Below are 20480 nucleotides of genomic sequence, written 5' to 3' on the forward strand. Positions count from 1 at the left end.
TTCAGCCATTGGTGTTTCTTCTAGAACTAATAGAAGGAGATATTTCCAGTATTGTATAGTAGTTTGTAGTTCTCATGCTTTAACTGCTATATCCAATGGTAGAATTATTTACAGTAAATCTCTGGTTTTGAAGAAAACTGGACAGGAAAGACCTTTGAAATGTAACAGGTTAAAATATAATTTTGCTCTTAGCTGTGTTGCAGCTTGCAGATGGGAGATCAAAAAATTACGGGAATAATTACTGCTGTTTTGGATGCCTTCAGATGCTGCTCACCTTGTCAATATTACTTTGGTCACATTACACTTTACTGCTGTGGTCGTTTTTTGGCTTTTAAATATTCCTTTCTCCCTAATTGAAAACACTTTTCTATGGTAAATAGAGAGGACCTGAGCTCTGCTCAGCAGTGTGCACTGAAAAGTTGCCTAAATTCCTCTAAATTATAGAGGAAATGTGCTCTGTGGCAAATCTGTTTTTCACTCCTCTAAAAAAAAAATTACCTGAGGATAAGGGGGTACCCTGGGGGTGATGGGATTTGGGCTCTGGATATGCCTATTGCTGAAGAGCCCTGGCTGGCACTGAGTCTCCGTACTGTGAACTGGCCTGTCCTAGGACTGGTGGCAGGCACCAGCAGAAGGACCAGCTTGGAGCACTTTGAGGCATGTAATTCCCCCCAGTCTTGAGGAGGGAGCAGATACTGTCACACTGTTTTGGACAGAAGTTCATAATGATAGAAATTCCATCCGATGCTTTTCCAGCATCGTCACATTCTCAGTGTGCAACCTTTCTGTGATTTAATTAAGCCTATTATTCCTTTTCCTAACCATTGTGGTCATGAAGAGCAGACATTATAATGTCTCACCATACTTGTCCCTTCTCTGTACTAACCAGTACTTTCATTTTACCACAGATTATTTTCTAGCTCTTGGATATCTCCTTTGGATTCTGCCCAGTTAGCCCATTATCTTTCCTGAAGTGTGTTGTCCCAAACTGAACAAGACTTCAGCAGAAGCTTTACCACAGCCAGCTGGAGGGAAAGGATTCCTCAACTGGTTTCAGTGGTGTCAGAAAAATGAATTTCCTCCTGAGCTTTTCTTCCCCACTCTGAGTTGTCTCCAGTACCTGTTCTGAATTCTGCTCCTGATGTCCATATGATTTGGTAAGTAACTCATCTGTTCTCTGCCTCAACTTCCCTGCAATTTGAAAAGAAAAACTTCCATGTATGTTTTACCTCCTATTTAGCTACTTGAAATTTTTGGATGAGGGGCACGTACAAAGTAAGTGGAAAATAATCAGTACGTTTGCAAGCCAATTTAGAGCTTAGCAGAAGCAAAGAAGGGGACAAGATATTTTATAAAATCCTGGAAGGTACAGACAAATGGAACTTTTCAGTTTAAACTAGAGCTTTATTTTGGAATTCCTTAAGGAGTGTTTGGAAGTCTGACACACTAATAGCCTTATATTGTAGGAAACCAAGAATGCCTCAGTCTCTTCTTGGCCTGTATAGTTCACAGATACTAAGCAGATTGTGCAAATCTGAGCTGTTAGTTTTATAACGTAAAAAGAAGAAAACTTTACAGGCTGATTTCCTGTGCTCAGAAGTAAACATCTGAGAACTGCATAGTGCAGATTCACACTACCATTTAACCCCAACTTTCAGTATTTGGTTGGAATGGTATCCACAAAACCCTTGTGGCTAGGGAAACAGTACATCTCATCAATTTTCTTGATGGCATGCAGTCAATTGCATGTAGAACAGAAGATTTGTGAGGGAATTTTCTGTAGGCTTCCACAAAATTAAATTCATTTCACAAGAACTCTGCTGGGAAAATTTCTGTTCTAAATAACTTTCATCGTTGTGAGTTAGTATGCCCAAGCGAACACGGTAAATTCAGCTTAATTTCGCTACATATATTCGTGGCGTTTGTATCATTTCAGGGACTTAAGATCTCATGCTGTAAAGAAACTCACAAAGTTAATTGCCCAAGGAGCCATAACTGATGGAAAAAGATTGAGTTGGATTTGATATCGTAAAGTTTTGCTGTGTGGTGTGTGGCACTCTACTGTGTGTTTTACAAGTGGAGCTTCCAACGGTGCATTTGATGTTGGTACATGCCACAGAGACCTTTGAGAAAGGGAATTTTGCTTGGATATGTAAAAGGGATGAGGAATATCATACTTCTGCTGGTATTACTCTCACGAAACTGTAAACATTCATCCATTGCAGAGTTTTGTTGCAAGAGACTACTGAATTGCATGGATGTGGGTGATTGTATGGAGCACGAGGGCTGGATTGGAGGTTTCCTAGATGTCCTCAGCTGTAGTGAGAGGCAGGCCCTTGGATCTTGCAATGTAAGGTCTGAATGATATTCTCTCTAGTACTGTAGGAACCTAATGTTTGCTGAGGTCTGAGGAAAGACAGGAATGACATTTTGAAGCAATTTATTTTAAGGAGCAAACTAAATTTAAAGGTCAAACTAAATTTTTTGTTTCAACATCCTTTCTTTTTTGTCTTGGACACAAAAATGTGTATATAAGGTGACTTTATTCTGCACGTTTGGACTTGTCCTACTTTGGAATCTAGCCAAGAAAATCTTACTGAATTTCCAGCCTTAAATGTAACACATGCTTAATTTCAGGTGTGGCTATCCTCATAAACTAAAGAATATGTCCATCCGAGGCCTGAAGAAGAAACAACCAAAGACTTTCAAAGTCAAAATTATAACAGTGGATGCTGAAATGGAGTTCAGCTGTGAGGTAAGAGTCCTCAGCAGAATGCTAGAAAGATGGAGACTGACCTTTGTATTAGCAGGACATAAATTTGAGAAGTTGAGATTATCAGTTCATGGATGGTCTTAAAACTGATCTATTAATTTTATAAGCAATGGATTACTTGGTCTCAGATGCATTCTTCTGTCAACCAACTCGGACTATTCAGAATTTAAAGCTGTTTCCAGGAAATCCTTTTGACTGACCCAGCTAAATTAGCAGTAGGTCTGCTTTCTTCATAATCAATCCAGCACGTGATGCCGGACTTGTTTGTAAGTATACCTACTTCTCCTCAAAATTCTTTTTTTGTAAGTGACACAACTCTAACACACTGCCAGCTTGGATGAAGAATTCTGTGGAGAGCTGGTCCTAAGATGTTGCTTATAAAACGATTTATAAAATGTTTCTTTTGCGCTCAGTTGATCTGGGACATTCTCTTCAAATTTGCAAGCTCCAGTTTATTTCGTGAACTACAATGGCTGTTTTGTGTCTCTGGGCAGAAGAGAAAAATGATCAAATGAAAAAGCTAGCTTTTCTTCTTTTAGTTATGGCTCTCTAGCAAATTGGATAGGGAAATCATGACTGCAGAAAAATATGGAAGAAAACAAATATAACAAGTGATCAATTGCAAAATGAATGGGTCTGCACTATTGAGGAGATAGAACTGTACCTGATTAATTCCTAAGCATCCAGCAAAAGCAAAAAAAGACATACAGTTATTTTGAGAAGAGGAGTTAGAAAACTGAGATCCAATAGTACTGGCAATTCTAATGAGACTTGACTGTCTTGTGGGGCATTGAGTATTTCATTTCCTCGGTCCCTCAGACACAATAGATTAGTCACAAGCGCTGCACTTCTGTGACTTACTGATCTAGAATACCTTCAGACAGAGTTATGAATATAAAGGATTTGGGGAAATTGATTTAAAGATCAGAGTCCTTGTGAACAAATGCAGCTTAATATATTCCTTCCTTTGCTATCTCCCTTCTCCCCAAGTATTGCTAGTTTGCTGTGATGATTTCCTTCTTTCCATTGAAATAGTGCCTAGAAGTTCATTTTTTTTCCATTAAGTTTTTAGTGGCTGACCCATGCAATTAGACAAAATCATCTTTTTAACATGTGGCCAAATAGAAGAACCAGATGTGCAGCCTTTTCAGTGAAAAAATGAGGCATTGTAAGTGTACGAATCTTGGGATGTTTAATCAAAGTTTGCTCTCTAGGAAGCCAGGCTCCTAAATTACTCTAGAAGGCAGGCTCCTGTTCATTTCAATCAGAGTAGCATAAAGGCTTGGCTTGGTGCCACTGGAATAGCTGAGGTATGTGACAGATGGATTTGGTTTCATCGTTTGGCATTTCTGCACTGAGCCCTGACACTCCTTTCGCTTCCCCTGGCCTTCCCTCGGGCTCTCCAATTTGTATAAACTATTGAATTAGATTTTTACAGCTGTTGATAAAGCCTTGCCATGTATTAGGAAATCAATAGTATGATCCTCGTTCCATGTGCTCATAAAGTGCTTGATGCTGTGGTTAGATGACTACAGCTGCTCTGTGAGTGGTTCTATGGAGGAGAGGAAGAGGAGGGAGAGCATTGGAACTATTGCACCTTGTAGGCATGTTTCACTGAAAAGCCTAATTTGCTTGACTAAAATGTACCTGTTATTCTTAATTTTCTTTTTCTCTTTTTAGATGAAGTGGAAGGGAAAGGACTTGTTTGACCTGGTGTGCCGAGCACTCGGTTTAAGGGAGACTTGGTTTTTTGGCTTGCAGTACACAATAAAAGGAATGTGCACCTGGTTAAAGATGGACAAAAAGGTATAGGAAACAGAAAATAAGTGTGGCAATTTTCTACTGATAAAAAAATTTACTTTTTAGCACATGAGCTAAAGGAATGACATGACAATGAATGACAAGAATTACATGACAACTCATAATTTTGGATGGTGTCATTTTTTTAAGACCAAAGTTTGTTGTGTTACTTGGTCTGATTGTTTCTGTCACGTTCGTCCTGAGGGTATCACACACCAATCACCACGATATGCACTGATTGCTGTTCGATTAAAACTCAGTGTTGCCATTCCTTCTGAAATAGAGAACGGCTGCTTCACGTGGATTATCAGCTGCTTTCTGATTTTCCTCTGGAATATTATTTTGAGACACTTATGTACTATTTTTGCTGATGATTTTATTTTATCTGTAAATAGGTTTTAGACCAAGAAATCCCCAAAGAAGATCCCATTAGCTTTCATTTTCTGGCTAAATTCTATCCAGAGAAGGTAGAAGAGGAACTATTACAGGAAATTACCCAGCATTTATTCTTCCTTCAGGTCAGAAACAAGTTTTTAACCATTAATTCCTTCTGTATTTACCCCAGTCCTGTTGTATTGTCTTTGATCTTGTTGGCAGCTGTTAGTCTCAGAGTGATTCTGCTGGCTTCAGCTGTTATCAGTGTCTCTGAAAAGATCTCATTTTTATGAAGTACAAACATCTCTCCTGACTCCTGTGGTTTTGTGTACTGGTAAGATGAACATTGTCTTCTGCAGGTTTTTGTTGTCTTGATGGCTTCTCTTACTGTTTGTGCTAGGAATGGGAGTTAAATTGTTGAAACCTGGACTTTCATGAAAAATGACTTTTGCATCTAGCAGTTTGGGTGATAATTACACATCTGGATATTCCAGACTTGTTTTGCTCCTATAGTATGTGTTTTTAAAAAAAAAAAAAATCCATGCCAGGCTGGCACTGCTTGAAGAACTGTGAGACTTTTGCCCTAACTGGTCAGTGCTGAGAAGTATAAATGAAGCCATTTTTTTTTTAGCTTAAGGTGTTATCTTGAGATCTGTCATCTGGCCTGCTCTGGCTACAGCTAAGTTAGATGAAGAGAGCCTTAGTAGCTCCTTATCATCATCATAGACCTGCTGGTGTAACCTCTTGTGTAACCATTCCCTAACCTAGTTCTTTCAAAATGAGCAGAATTAGAAGAGACCTGTTATTAGATGTACGCGCTGTTGTGGAGGAGTGACTACACGAGCAATTACAGTGGTAGTTGTGAAGGTGGAGAAGAGGGAGGGGATGGTGATAAGCAGTTGGGGACAAAAGCTTTTTCACCCGTATCAGCTGCAGATGGAACAAGACCTGTGACTATAGCCTGTCCCTGAAACTAAAACTTGCAAGTTCCTAAAAATAGTCCAGGTGGTTACTGGGAGGTCTTGTTGTGTATGACTGTAGAAGGCACAATCACTAGAAAACAAGAACTCCCTAACCTGTCCTTCTTAAATGTTCATTTGTAGATTGTAGGGAAAAAAGATGAAACTTGATAGCCATTGTGAAAAACAGGTGAACTGAGCGCCTGCTACTCATGCTAGCAGGATAAATCCCCAGCCCTGACAAATCTTCGTTACAGGTATCAGAACCCATTTCAGCTCTGCCACAGAGGCAGCTACTGAGGAGCTGCAGGACAGCAGTACTGTGCTCAAAAGCAGAGTTGTTGGCTGGATGAGCATGGCTTGGTCTGTACACCATGGTGGTCCTTACAAATTTACAAATTTCCATGAGGTGGAAGCCAGTAAAGTTTAATAAAGTTAACCCCACATATGCATTGATACTAGTGGCTTTGCAGAGGCAGCTTCCTTATTTGCTACTTGGTTTTCTTTTATCTCAGACATTGTTAGGATTCTTGTAGCTCCGTTAAAAAGTAGATGAAGGAGCAAATTCTTGGAGTACAACGCTTTGTTATCAAAATCAAGATGCATGAGCCAGGAAAGGCCATGCTGCAGCTCCATAGCTGCAGCAATGGGTGTACAAGTATTGAGTTTTAGATGGTCAGCTGCTTATTTCAATGTCTGACATCCAGCTTCTCTCCTGAGTTGCTGTGGAGTCCTCTGCAGTTGCAGCCTTCTGGTGTGTTGCTTTATTCTGATAGCTTTCAGCGGTATTTGTCTGCACAAGTAGATCTAGTGCATGGAATAAATTCAGTCTGCATCTGTAAATAAACACAGTAAATACACTTGTTCCCTGAGGAGGATGTATTAATGGAGTAATGGGAAAATGCTGATGTTCTGGGGGTTAATACATTAACTAGAACTTCATCCAGAACCCTCAACCACTTGGCAGTTTGTTTCTTAAGCTAATTTTGGAAAGGTATGAGAGGGGCAGAACTCTTTTCCTAGTCTTTTAATCCTGATTTTTTTCACTTTTTTCTTTTCTCCTTGAACCTGCCTTGACTAGCAGATATGCAATTAGCAAATTCTTTTCATTCCAAAGTAGAAAAACAAGACTGAAACAAATTTGAACTTGCAAAGTTTCCTGCCTATAAGAACTTAACATCACACCTGGATGGTAATAGGAAAAACATGTATGGACATCTGGATGCCTGCAGATTTCAGCTCTTCTGACTCTTCAGACCTTTACGAATTAATGTGGCATAACAGCTTTTTGCAAACTGTGAGACTAAATGTACATGACTAAAGCTAAACGTTATCTGTTCAGAGATTAGGTAATTTGCTCCTTCATAAAGTAGTACAACGAAACGTGTTTGTAAGAACTGATCAGAAAAATACCCCAGATACTTATGGGGGATTTATCTTAAATTGTTCTAAGTTCTGAAATGTATGATTTGCACCATGGAGTATGAAAGCTGAAGCTTTCCAATTTGGAAGAAGAGTCTTTTCATTCTTTCCATTTTAACAGCTTAGAAAGAATTTTCCCTGTACTATAACTCAGGTTCATATATTTTGGTCACCGGAGACTAAATTTAAAAGAAAAACTTTCTTGATGGTTCATTTCAGTTCACAGTACCTACAGTGCCAAAGCGCGTTAGTAAAGATAGCTCAGTGCTATCTCAAGTAATTGTTCTTTTTGGAAATGTTTAAGACAGTGCATTATGCAAAACTTTCTTGTCTTGTGCTTGTTAGTAGGCTAAATACATTACACCTGAGAGGAGGACTTGTGAAGATTAATTTCCCCTTCCCTCTTTAGGTTTTCAAGTGAAAATTACCCAACTGATTTAAAGTCAAGCAAAATCTTAAACTATTACACCTCTGATCTTGGTAGCACCATAGGTAATTAAGATGAAAAGAATGTTAAAAGACTTTACCATTTATACTGGGCTTTTCTTTTTAAACCCCTATGTTTTTGTTGTGTTTAGGCCACTGTAATCAAATAAATGAAGTTCTCTATTAGTCAGGTTCCCTTTGGGGGGGGGGGTGTTCTTGTTTATTCTCTCTCTCTAAAAAGCTTGATAACATACTATTATGGCTTTCACTATGTCTCTGTCCTTGGCAACATTAGTCAGCTGGACAGCACTGAGCAATCTCCTCTAGCTGGGTGTGCTTTGACTAGATGACCTCCAGAGGTCCCTTGCAACCTAAACTTTGATGGTTTACATGTTCTAAAGCTAACTTTTCCAGAGCAGGAAAAAAAAGAATTGTTAATAGGAATGAAGTGCAGACAATAAGATTCATTTTTATAATACATTCTTTCAGGACTCCTTATATAAATGTGTGAAGATAGCCGATGGCATTTCTATGAATTTAGAGTTAAGACACTTTAACTTTCAAAAGTTGAGTTGTTTTTTTTCATTAAATGTAATGCTAAGTAAAGGCTTCCTGTGTTTCTGAATGCCACTTTATTGTTGCTGTTATTAACTCATAATGGTGATGCTTGGTGCCAAGTTATAGTCCAGGCATGTATAGTTTCATTTCAAGACTGACATAAGTCCTGACTTTGAGCTTCTTTAAATTAATCTCTTTTTCTCTTTGTTTAGGTTAAGAAACAAATACTGGATGAGGAAATCTATTGTTCTCCAGAAGCAACAGTTTTACTGGCTTCTTACGCTGTTCAGGCCAAGGTTTGTGCATAGAAGTACTCTTGATTTTTGATATTTTTTTCTTTTTTAACCAATGCATATACATGGTGGTATGTACAACACAGCAGTGTTAATATTTTCTGTTAAAGAAGTAGGTCATCCCAGGAGGTACAGCTAGATAAATAAGCATTAGATGTCACTACAAGGATTTTGGTATTATACCCTATGCTTTCTCAACTTAGGGGATTTCTTTGAAACTAACATTTTAATGTAATCTTTCTCCCAGCTAGAATTATTTCCTATTGTTTTAAAAAATGCCCATGGATACAGCAGGTGCTGATACCAGAGCTCACAATGGAAGGACATGATGTTTTTTAGTATCTCTCAGAACATAGTTCACTTCATGCAAGCAAGAGACAAACTTACACAATGGCAGGAGACAAACACAAATTCTTGGCAGGGCTGGCCCTCTGCAGCAGCCCAGCCTCTGTGCAGTAGGCTGTAGGAGTAGGGGAGCTTACACCCTTGAATGTAGCCTGTAATTCAGAGAAAGCTATGAAGTCATGGGAGATTCCTTTGTATCTGCTGCTATCGAGAGCTGCAGGCTAGGACTAAAGTCTAAGGGTATAGAACACCTCAGTGGCTGTATTGGAGCCTCGTGCATAGCACAAAGGCTGAAATAACTTCCATGGAGAGTTCAGGTGAGGGGACCCTATTTATTACGTGCTACCCTGTATACAGGAGAAAATCGGTCGCAAGCGATCACATTGAACTACACAAGCAACAAGTTCTTCAGCATTTTGCATCTAACAAACTGAAGTGTCTTTTCTTTTCTTGGGACAGTATGGTGACTACGACCCAAATTTTCATGAGCCAGGCTTTCTAGCCCATGATGAACTCTTACCCAAAAGGGTAAGTCTTTATTCTGTATAAAATTCAATCTTTGAATCTACTCTTTGCAGCACAGATGTTGCTGTGGAATTAACCAGAGCATTAGAAACTGTTTGCCCTGAGTTTGGCAAAATGACCGAGCTGTGAACTGCATTTTTGCATTCATGTTGCTTGGGAGAGGCAGCACATGTATTTGTATCTTCAAAGGAAACCAAACTCCTTCCTTTCTCTGTAGGTCCTCAGGCAGTATCAGCTGACAGCAGAGATGTGGGAAGAAAAGATTACTGCTTGGTATGCTGAGCACAGGGGTATTGCCAGGTATTGAAATAATTTCATTCTTTGGAAATCTCATACATTTCAGAAACTGGTTATTTGCAGTCTTCAGTGAAATTTGGCTTTTGTAGAGTGAGCAAAGAAATACTGGTTTCCAAGCTGTGATGTTAATAGGTTAATTTATAGCTAATGATAAAAACACCCATTCGTTAGGGGTAAAAAGTATCTTGTGTAGGGCTCCCACTGCTTGTAAACTGGACTTGCTTTGAAATGAACAGAGAAGCTGAGGGCTGTTGCAGAGTTTCACAACCTAACGTATCTAAAATAAGAGTCCTGTCTCATCAGAGTCCGTTTATGCCAGCATAGAGAAGTTCCTGCAGAAGGCTTGAGTTGTGTTGAATTTGCAGTTAGCCTTGGAGATGAGTCTTTTTGTTTAAGGCCGTTAACTACCTGGAGTTGCTGGTGTCTGTCCTATGCAGCAGCTACTTTCTGGAGCGATATCACGCCAGTCTCCTCTTAGAATAAGAGAATCAGATATATTTTATACCTGGTGAAGATCATGGCTGAAAAGGGTGTCAGCATACTTAGCAAGGAACCAAAACAGTGAAGATGCAGCATTGTAGTTCCAGAACTGAGTTTTGGTGGTAGTCCTTGTGGACATTCAGCTACTTCTAACACATTCAGCATGCCTGGAAATTCAACTGAACAATAAATGGGAGCAGTTGGCACCCAGAGGCAGCCTTTCCTAATATTTCTGTTCAACTTCTCTTTGGCTGTTCTAGATGCTTCTTAGTGCTATTTTTACTGAATATTTTCCTCAAAACTTGCTGATGCCTCACCTTGAAGGGAGAAGAACGGTCGGTGGAGAGGTTGTCACCCTTCTTTGGTCTCTGCCCAAAGCCCTGTTCAGAATTTGTTCAGGACTCCTTTCTCTATGAACTCTGTTTCCTGAAGGAAATATTCTTATGTCATGGAAAACAATGGTAGGGTAGGTCTCGAAGATGTAATAATGATGGAGTGGCAAAACTAACACAAGGATAAGACTGGACTTGAATTTTAATAAAGATTGCACTATACATTATTCAAAATAGGTTCAGCTTTACTGTCTTTGTTCTGTAGAGATGCTGTTTTTATTATCCTTTTTCTGTTGTTGAGAATAAGGTGGCAAAATTAAGGAAAGTACAAAACCAGATTACATTGCCCACTTAGAAAAGAACAGGCAGAGTCAGCTAGGACAGAAAGGTTGGAAAGGAATCTCCAAGTATAATCATGGCCTTATTCTCTAGGGATGAAGCTGAGATGAACTACCTGAAAATTGCCCAGGACTTGGAAATGTATGGTGTCAATTATTTTCCAATTGCTGTAAGTGCTTTATTTTAGCAATTTTCAGTTCCTGTAGACAATGGTACTGTCCTTTTAAAATCCTCCAGGCAGTTTGGAACTGGGACTGCTGGCTTCTGGTTTTCTCTGCTGATGGTGGGCTGTGTGCCGATTGTCCTGACTTGGTTGACTTGCCTGCTACATGAGTAGGTGACTAAAGCAGTTAAGATTAATGTTTTACAATCTGACAAAGATCTTGAGTAGCTCTGGGTATGTAGTAGGAAGAAGGAGAAATAAACTAGGTTTGAGCTGCTATGGTCAACCTAGAGGATGGGGTTTATTAGCTAGCAGTGACAACATTCATAATATTTTGTGGAAATATCAATTTCTTTAAAATACAGATAAATATCGATATATTAGAATAAATGTGGTTCTTGTCTGTGGTTGTTTAATGTCACCATAAACAGAGTGATGTCACCACCACCAGACTTTTACTGGTATCTATTGTTTTTTAGCAAAATAAAAACCATACAGATCTCCTACTTGGAGTTGATGCCAAAGGTATCCATATCTACAGCATTAACAACAGGTTCTCTCCAAATAAGTCGTTTGAGTGGAGCGCTATCAGAAACATTTCCTATAGTGAGAAAGAGGTATGATGGCTTTGATATATTATTCTTTTTATATGGGTATGGGTGTGGACTGGGATTCTTGGAACAGGCTGAAAGCTGTCTCTGTTTAAATAATTTGGGGGAGAAGGGGAAAGTCCTAGGGAGCTTTGTTACAAAACTAAAAATAACAGACCTGCCTCTCAGATGTGCTGCATAACCTCAGTTCCCTTAGCAGCCAGAGTCTGCTCTGAGCTCTCCAGACTTGTGGAACCCACTGTTCTGGTTCCTTCCCTGCTGCTCGTCCTTTGCAAAACAAGTGTGTTGATCTCGGAAAAGGATAGATATTATGAATGCCACCATGACTAGCTTCTTCCGTTATCTCAGCTGGAATTAGATGATCTGTAAAGACTTAATGCCATTTTCATATGCAGACGCTGTCCTTGTAGATGAAGTTTGAAGGACACTGGCAAGAGGACGCATGCAGGGAGATGTACATGTTTTTCTGCCTGACCTCTGCCGTTTTGTCAGTGCATGATTTCAGTCTTCAGCACAAGCCTGCCATTGCAATTTCAGTGTGCTTTCAGAGCCCGTCTTTCACCTGTAGAAAGTACAGTGGGGAGGGGGTGAAATTTAGTCTCACTACAGGTCATGTGGCTGTATGGAAGGCTGTAACCAGAAAAACAAAACCAGAAACACTACTTTGGTACTGAAATACCTGGAATTTGTCAGCCAAAAGACAGCACAGCCTGTTCTGTTTTCTGTGGGCCTTTTGAAGAACGCCAAGGATGGGATTTGCTGTCCAGAGTGCATACCTGAAATCAGGCAGGGCAGCCTACAGGAGTTCTGCCTCCAAAAAGTTTTTGGTCCTTGCTTGACATTAAACTTCTCTGGTCTGTGAATAAACTCCTTTAACTCCCTATTGTTGGGAAATTGGCAGCCCTATATTTAAAGCTCCACTATATTCAGTGCCACGTTCATGGTCCTGCTCCTTACGAGGCAACACATTCAACCAGTTGTTACCTACGGGGTGGAACATGCTGTAGGACATTATGATCTTGGTGACTCAGATGGCCTGAAATTATACGTTGCATTGCAAATGAATTATAGGAATAGAGTGCTAGCTAAACCATGAGTCACAGAAAACAGGATCTTAAAGAATGAAGCTATTTTTTGTTATGCAGCCAAACTAAACACAACACATGAAGTGAAACTGTGGATGGGCCTGGCAGCGTGAAAGCTGTTCATGTCCTCTGGAAACAGTTTGGGAGACAGGACTGAAAATGTGAGAAGGCAGGAGCTCCAGGACTGTTATCTGATGGTCAGAAGAACAAGTCCTTCAGGCCCTTGATACGTTTGCAATGATTGGTGTTTAGAGAGGTGTTTGACATCTCCCTGACTTTAAGAATATGACTCCTTCTGGGGATTAATAACATATATCTATTTTCCTGATAATCAGTGCTTGTTCTAGTGTTCTTAGTATAGTTTGTAATGCACAGGTGGTATTATTATGAAAACCACCATCAAACTGGTACTGGGATGAGTCTGTGGGAGGCTTTATCTTCTAACAGCCCACTGTGGGAGCAGGTGAGGAACCTGTGTAACAGCAGCCCTGGTTCTGATTCTTTTGAGCAAAACATTTTTTGCATCACTCTGGCCACATTTGTGGCATAAATCACTGATTCCCTGGAGAGAAGTGGAGATTGGCTAAAGCTTGCATTAGTATGAATATTTTCAGCTTTTTTCCTTCCTTCTCACTGTCTCCTTTTTTTTTCTTTTGCCTGTACAGTTAACTATTAAACCTCTTGACAAAAAAGCAGAAGTCTTCAAGTTCTTTTCCTCTCAACTCAAAGTGAACAAATTGGTGAGTGTCCTGCTTTCCTTTAAAACTGGACCTGGTAATACTGACTGATTCTGAGTGAGAAATGCTGTTTGTAAAACCTATGGAGAGGTCAGGGAGCATTGAGTTTCAGCATGTGTTTCCCTGAGGACTGTTCTGCCTGGGAAGCCAGGGTGCATACGTTTGTCCTCTCTGGGATGGGGAGATGATAGGTGGAATGCAACATGTGAAAGAAGGCCCAAACCTCAAAAGGAAATCCAGATGCTGGAAGGGGAGGATGTACTGTATGGAAGGGTGCAAAGCCATGTTGGCATCCACCTGTCTCCCTGCTGTGGGTTCTTAATCAGCTATTCTCTCTCCTTTTCTAAGAGAACAACAAGGAAGGGACCTAATCAGCTAGTGAATCGTATCATCACTGATTGCTTCCTAACACAACCACAGGGGCTGGGTCACTTCTCAATGAGCTTGTGGAGGGGCCATCATTGTTCCCACAGCTACTTCTTGTGTACTCTTGGCCTAGATCTATTGCCTGTTCTTATTCAGGAAAGTGGAACCAGAGAAGGATGAAGGACAGAAGAAACCCTTCATCCTGTTATGAACTTATCTAAACTGTTATGTATCTGGATATGAGCCTGCCCTGGGTACTGATTTTCTTGGAAGGGAAGCAACTGCCAGCACTTGTACTGAAGTCAGAATTGTCAGCTTCTGTCTTGAGGCCAATGTGGGGCTCTTTGCCTTTCTGGTTGGGGCACAAGTACGTCAAAACAGCATTTGCTTTGCTTTTCCTATCCAGATTTTGCAGTTGTGCATTGGAAACCACGACCTATTTATGAGGAGAAGAAAAGTGGACTCAATAGAGATCCAGCAAATGAAAGCACAAGCCAGGGAAGAAAAAGCTAGAAAAAAGGTAGATTCTTTCTGCTCCTCTGTTATTGAAAACACTGATTATTATTCCAGCTGGTGCCCTTGCTGTCCATGCATTGCATCGATGCGTGTGTGGGAGGCGAGAAAGTGCAGCAGGATTGAATGTGGGAACAGCTCTAGTGTGTATGCAGCATCTGAGGATGTAAGTGATGTTTGTGAAACTGAATAGGTGATCGCCAAGATTTGGGATGCATAACAGATTGATCCAAGTGCTTTTCCATCAGTCTGAAATAACCAGTATTACCTGTTAGAGGAGTTCAGTGCTGCAAAGTGCAAGCACCTTCAGCGTTGCTTCTCTGGTGAATCTCAGCCCACCAGCTAGAGAGCAGTCCGATCTTTGTTAGATTCGTTTGCTGTGCTGCCTCAGGCCCAGATGAGATTTTGCTGCAAACCCACAAACGTGGTGTTGCTCGTTCCGTTTCCAGATGGAGAATCAAAGGCTGGCCAGGGAGAAGCAGCTCCGAGAAGAAGCTGAGCGAGCCAAAGAAGAGCTGGAAAGGCGTCTTTTCCAGCTGGAAGATGAAGCCAGGCAGGCCAATGAGGCCCTGGTGAGTAGCACATTAATCTGAATATTCTTGTGCTTGACAGGCTTTCTTGGTTTGGAAGCTTGTTTTTTTTCCTTATGGCTCCTGTGAACCACCAGGAATGATGGCTTAGATAAGGCTGGAGAATTGCTGACCACTGCTAGAGAGGGCATGCTGGAATACCTGGGAAAATGTCCTTTTGCTGTGAACCATCCACTCCCTGTGTTTGGTTCACAGTGCTTTCTTCAGGCAAAGAGGGAAGAAAGGAAGCAGTCTTGGAGCTGAAATTAGGAGAAAGGGGCATGGTGCCCTGGCAACTGAAGGGACCAACTTCAATTTTTGGTTGATGTCTTTGTTCAACTCTAAGCAAATGTCTCCTTGCTTTGTAGCAAGGTGAGAGACAGGAAGGAAGTTAGGCAATTCTAGAGCAGAGGAGGAACACCAGCCCCTGCAATTATGTTTACTATACTTTTTATTTTAAATGATATTTTTATCACTTGACCTTTTAGGAAAAGAGCACCTCTTCCTGACTGTCTGCAGGGATGATTTTGTAGATGCTAGACAGGTTAACTAAGAAAAATTGTTTCTTAGCTCCGATCCCAGGAAGCAGCAGAGTTGCTGGCTGAGAAAGCTCAGATTGCAGAAGAAGAGGCAAAATTGCTGGCCCAGAATGCTGCAGAAGCTGAGCAAGAGCGACAGAGGCTGGAGATCACAGCTCTGAAAACCAAAGAGGAGAAGCGTCTGATGGAGCAAAAGATGCGGGAGGCAGAGTTGATAGCAGTGAAGCTGGTGAAGGAGTCTGACCGGAGGTTAGATTTGCTTGGGTGGGGTTGTGTGGTCTCTACTGGGATTCCTGGGTGGAGACAGTGCTGCTTTTCTCAGAGCTAAGCCTGAGAGGGAGGGATTGTTCCTGAAGCAACTCTTCAGAGTAACTGAGCCTTCTTATGTCTTGTTTGTTCTAGCTGGTACCAGTGGTTGTGATGCAGATCAAGAAGTTTGCAGAGAATCAGGTGCAAGGCTTTAGAGATGTTTAGTATTAAAGATCCAGAATGCAGAAGTGTTTTCTGTTTAGCACTATCAAAAGAGCATGGGCTACCTAGCTATCTAAATTTACCAATCTGTGTATGCTGTTTTCATTCATTAGTACCAAGTCATGGTCTCTTGTATCCCTTTCAGATCTTTGAGAAGTGTAAACCAGGTAAACTTGTGTGGAATATAAACCACTCTGTGTTTGCATGTTCCATAACACTGCTGCCTGAAGATGCAGAGCAGACGAGTGTTGGCAGAGGATGTTTAACCTTGCTATTAAGGGCCTTCTGCTTGTTTTAGGATACTGCCAAAAAGCGTGCCAAAATAAAGAGCAGATATATTGCACCTCTCTCTACCTCAGGGAGGATCTCTGACAGCCTGAAGAATCTGTATCAGCAGGTCATAACTAAGCCCATGGAAATCAGGAGTAGGAAAAACATGTTAATGCAGCCAGTTTATGCAGGATTGTCTTTGAAAGCATGTGTCATGCTGTGTCTAGTTAGTTCTCCATGTGACCATCCCTCCACAAGTGTCTTTGGGTAAAGGAATCACTCATAGTAACAGAACTTGTTCTCTGGAAGCTAGTGAGGTGCATAGCTCTGAAATCCATGTGTTGCTTTATGCTGGAAATCATCAGCCATTCACATCAGGATATTTGTCTTACAGAGCCAAGGAAGCAGAGCATCTGAAACAAGATCTGCATGAAGCCAGAGAGGCTGAACGGAAAGCAAAGCAGAAACTCTTGGATATAACCAGGCTTAATTATCCTGTAAGTTTCTACTGGGCACCACTTCATCTTCAGAGCTAGTCAGATGTTGATTGCATTTTTATAGCTCTCCCATCAAGCTGAGTAGTGGCATGTCTGCACCCAGCTGGGGGACAAACACCTATGGGACCAACTGGTGCTTAAACACAGTGTAGCTAGGATGGAATTTGTATTTGTTCAGGGCAGTGAGTCAGGATGATAAGAAAGACAAGACAAAAGTTAAAAACAGGACTGATGTTGAGACTAAGGAAGCAGAGATTGTCTTGCTTGCATTCATGCCTAGTTCTGACTCTGTGCCATCTCAGTTAGGCAGTGCTTTGTGAGGTGGTTGTACTGAGCCAGCTGTGTTGTCCTGGCCCGTGAATTGCCCATGAGTGTCTTTAGGCAAAGCAGACGAAGCTGTCTCCAGCAAGAAGGCAGCACTAAGGCTGTGTGCCACCTTCTCCTCCAGTCTTGCTGAGAATGGATTTCCATTGTCTGCTGAAATAGCTAGGCACGTTGCAGCCAGGGTACTCTTCTGCCCTTGGGTCTGTGGGTTGTGGACTTCGGCAGTTGATCTGAGGCCACTCAGGTAGAGAGGAAGGGCTGCAGGAGCATCTGTGTGTCTCAGAATCCATGGGTAGCTTATGAAATGGCTCAGCATGGCATTCTTGCAGAAGCTGGGGAGATAACCTAAAATCAAACAATCCAATCTTACTGACAGTGCTTGTGTTGCCTTTTTCAGCACATGGTCAAGTACCCACAGTACTCACCGACTGACACCAGAGATGCCAACTTTGACAAAGGATCCGTAAAGCTGGATTTGAAGGACATCGACCTCAAGAGACTATCCTTTGAGATAGAGAGAGAGAGGTATCACTATGCTTATGGTGTAAATAAATGAGAATGTTAATCATGGAAAGTACAGAAAGGAGAAAAGATCTCTGGGAATCGCAGTTCATCAACTTAAGATGGCCTCCTGCTTGTACACATGACTGGAGGCCTTTTACTGAGCTGGTGTGGATTCTGTCTGTGTAAGATTAGGTATTTATACAGAGGAAAAGTGTTCTGGTGGCATCAAGCCCTAACAAGTCCAGAACCCTTCTGCCTTGGAGAGCGTTATGCCAAGGGCACAGTACTTTTCCGGAGTAATGCATGTTAGATGACAGAAGTTTCCCTCTAGTGTTGAAGTATGGTATCGTTTTGATGTAATACATCGAGAGGCTTTTCCTCTCTTGGTCTGGAAGGAAATGCTTGGTAAAAAGAATGCTGAAGGGTAGAAGTGAACTTCCTTCTCACTGGATCAAGTAGGCTGACATGTGCCAGACTTCATTTTGCCTATCAAACCCAAAAGGAAACAAAGAACTTCCTCTCTCCTCCTTCCACACATAGCTGTTGGAGCCATGTGATGCCAATAAGCTTTTTGTCTCCAATCTGTGAACTGCAGGCTAGACTACTTAGAAAAGAGCAGAAAATTCGAAGATCGGCTGAAAGAACTGAAGTCTGAAATTCATGCTTTGAAACTAGAAGAAAAACAGTCTGGGCTTTACTCTCATTGGAATGAAGTTCTGGGATCCTTGGATCGCTCCTTAGGAAATGTGTGTACCCTAAATACCTGCCACTTTTTTCAGCATGAACCATAAAAGAGAATAGTGTGGGTGTGCCAAAGGTAGTTGCTGTATTTCAGTTCAAGGCACATACTTTAGTATCTTTGATAGTAAAATATTAAAAGTGTGAACACAGACAAGGAAAATTCATGTCAAAACAAAATCTCTAAGAAGTTTTTCCTAGATGAGGTACCAGTACCATAAGCAAAAATTAATCATCTTACTTTACGGATTATGAAATCACAGTTAGGGTTTAAGGTCTTGGAGCAAACTAGATTGTTGTAACTTAACACATTTAAATGAGTTTCCTCATACTTTGCATCACTCTCTCATTCACATGCTTTGTGATTGCTAAAAGTCATAAAAGTCTTGCTGTATTTTTTCTTTTTAGGCAGTGAGGTACTAAACCCAGATTTTTGTCCTGTTTCTTTTTATTTATATAAACAGTCCAGCCTCTTCCTGAACCAGTGCAAGAATAGGGCTGGCTTTATCTTTCCAGGTTGTTCCACATGTAGCAAAAATGTTTCCAAGTCAATGGTTTTAGAGAAAGAAGGGAGGCTTGGAAAAATTGTGAGGGAAGATGGCCTTTATTTTCTGACTATGCATCTGATGTTCTTTTTGGCTTAAGCATTGATATAGAGAGGGCATTAAATTTCCATGTGTTCTTTTCTTTCAAAGATGCCATCATGGATGAAAACCTTAGAAACTGGAGATTCATTGGATATAAATCTTCAAAGACCTTTCCCTGCCTACTCGTTAAATACTACAAGCAGCTGGCCTTGTACCAACAAAATTCAACACACAGTGCCAGTGGAAAAGTCATCTTTTCAAACAAATCCCTTGATTGCCAACAGTGTGGGCACAGGAACTAGAAAACAGATTATAAAGGTAATCAGATTTGTAAGTAAATTCTCAAATGTTGACTAAAAGTTTAGAGTTCAGAGAGGTAAACAATGTCTGGCTTTAGGGACCTGTTTTATCCAGCTCTCTCTCAGCCTCTCAAATGACAAGTCAATGCACGGCTCTTGCATGGGTTTGGAGACTCTGCACTGGAGCACCATTCTGGACTGTTTGACTTGAGGCCACCTGTTTTTGCTTACTTACATCCAAGCTGGAATGCAAGGCTGTAGCCTTGGTAAATGAAGCAGATGCCCGCATGCAGTAAGAGGATCTGTGTTAAATTTTGTCTGTCTCAGCCAGACTTGGAAATGAGAATGTGTTTCCAGGTATAGCTGGTTTTAAGGGACAGGGAGTAAGATACCAATAAATGCCTAGAGTTCCAACAGTTTGTTTCTCTGACATGGAACACACTGGAAAAGAGTCCTGGAGAGCTAATGAGCTGAGTCTTACGAAAAAACAACCTGCTTTTAACTTTCATTAGAATGGAGAATCTATTAAGCAGTCAAGAACTGTGACAACGGTCTTGAACAGTGGGAAGGAAATCAGCTTTCTCCAGGCAATGCTAGTTGTGCAAGGTATTGGGAATAAAGAAAGCTTGATGTGTTTGCTGCTGTTTTATATGAACAAAACTGAGGGTTTGAGGATCAGTTAGAGTCTCTAGCATATAACATTCAAGACCTGAATCTTGGGGATTGTGTGCTTAGAAACCAGAAGGAACACAACTGAGTGTAGCAGCAGATGAGGAAGCAGCTTTCTAATGCAAGTAACAAAAGCAATTTCTAAGGCTAACCTAGTCCAAGTAGCAGAGGAAAGTATGAGGAAAATATGTTTGTTTTAAGAAGGAAGAAGAGGCTATTGCAGAGGATCTTGCAAAAGGCTTCAGAGGTAAGAAAGAACCAGACCAAAGGGAGTTACTTTGCTTTAAGTAAGAGTTCAAGGTGAAACTAATATTTCCTATTTGATTTGCCTGTAGGTTCAGCAGCATGACTCGGATGTGATCTACATTTGAAGCCTCTCGTTTCCTTACCAGACTGGTAGAACCTGATGGCCATCTTCTTGGCTGCTGCAAAATGCACCTATACGAGGACACTTGCGCAGCTCTGTCTGCTGACAGGCAATGGCATAAGAGACATGGTACTATAGTTAGAGCGGTGCCATTCAGCTTCCAAGCAGAAAACATAAGCTGGAAGCACTAAAACTGTCAGTGTAAAATGGCTAGTGTCTCTGGGTACAGTGGTAAATGTACAAACCC

At 41.0% G+C, this 20480-nt stretch overlaps 1 protein-coding gene across 1 annotated transcript; it reads left to right on the plus strand.

Moving 5' to 3' along the window:
* The first annotated feature begins 1149 nt into the window (after nucleotides 1–1149).
* LOC104381506 (merlin) lies at nucleotides 1150–20237 on the plus strand. Its single transcript, XM_086624902.1, has 18 exons — nucleotides 1150–1157; nucleotides 2638–2755; nucleotides 4454–4579; nucleotides 4969–5091; nucleotides 8526–8609; nucleotides 9411–9479; nucleotides 9694–9776; nucleotides 11018–11093; nucleotides 11567–11704; nucleotides 13449–13523; nucleotides 14293–14406; nucleotides 14849–14971; nucleotides 15539–15756; nucleotides 16643–16745; nucleotides 17467–17594; nucleotides 18169–18319; nucleotides 19007–19216; nucleotides 20202–20237. The coding sequence occupies exons 1-18, from the start codon at nucleotides 1150–1152 to the stop codon at nucleotides 20235–20237; spliced, it is 1983 nt and encodes a 660-aa protein (XP_086481028.1).
* Nucleotides 20238–20480: the final 243 nt, after the last annotated feature.

Source organism: Tauraco erythrolophus, chromosome 21, assembly GCF_009769465.1.
Source record: "Tauraco erythrolophus isolate bTauEry1 chromosome 21, bTauEry1.pri, whole genome shotgun sequence".
In the NCBI taxonomy this organism is placed as follows: Eukaryota; Metazoa; Chordata; class Aves; order Musophagiformes; family Musophagidae; genus Tauraco; species Tauraco erythrolophus.

What these genes read in the sequence shown, in the direction of transcription:
- LOC104381506 (XM_086624902.1), top strand. An exon ending in AAATGGAGTTCAGCTGTGAG is followed by an intron (nt 2,756 to 4,453) that starts GTAAGAGTCCTC and finishes TTCTCTTTTTAG; the next exon opens with ATGAAGTGGAAGGGAAAGGA. An exon ending in AACTCAAAGTGAACAAATTG is followed by an intron (nt 13,524 to 14,292) that starts GTGAGTGTCCTG and finishes TTTCCTATCCAG; the next exon opens with ATTTTGCAGTTGTGCATTGG.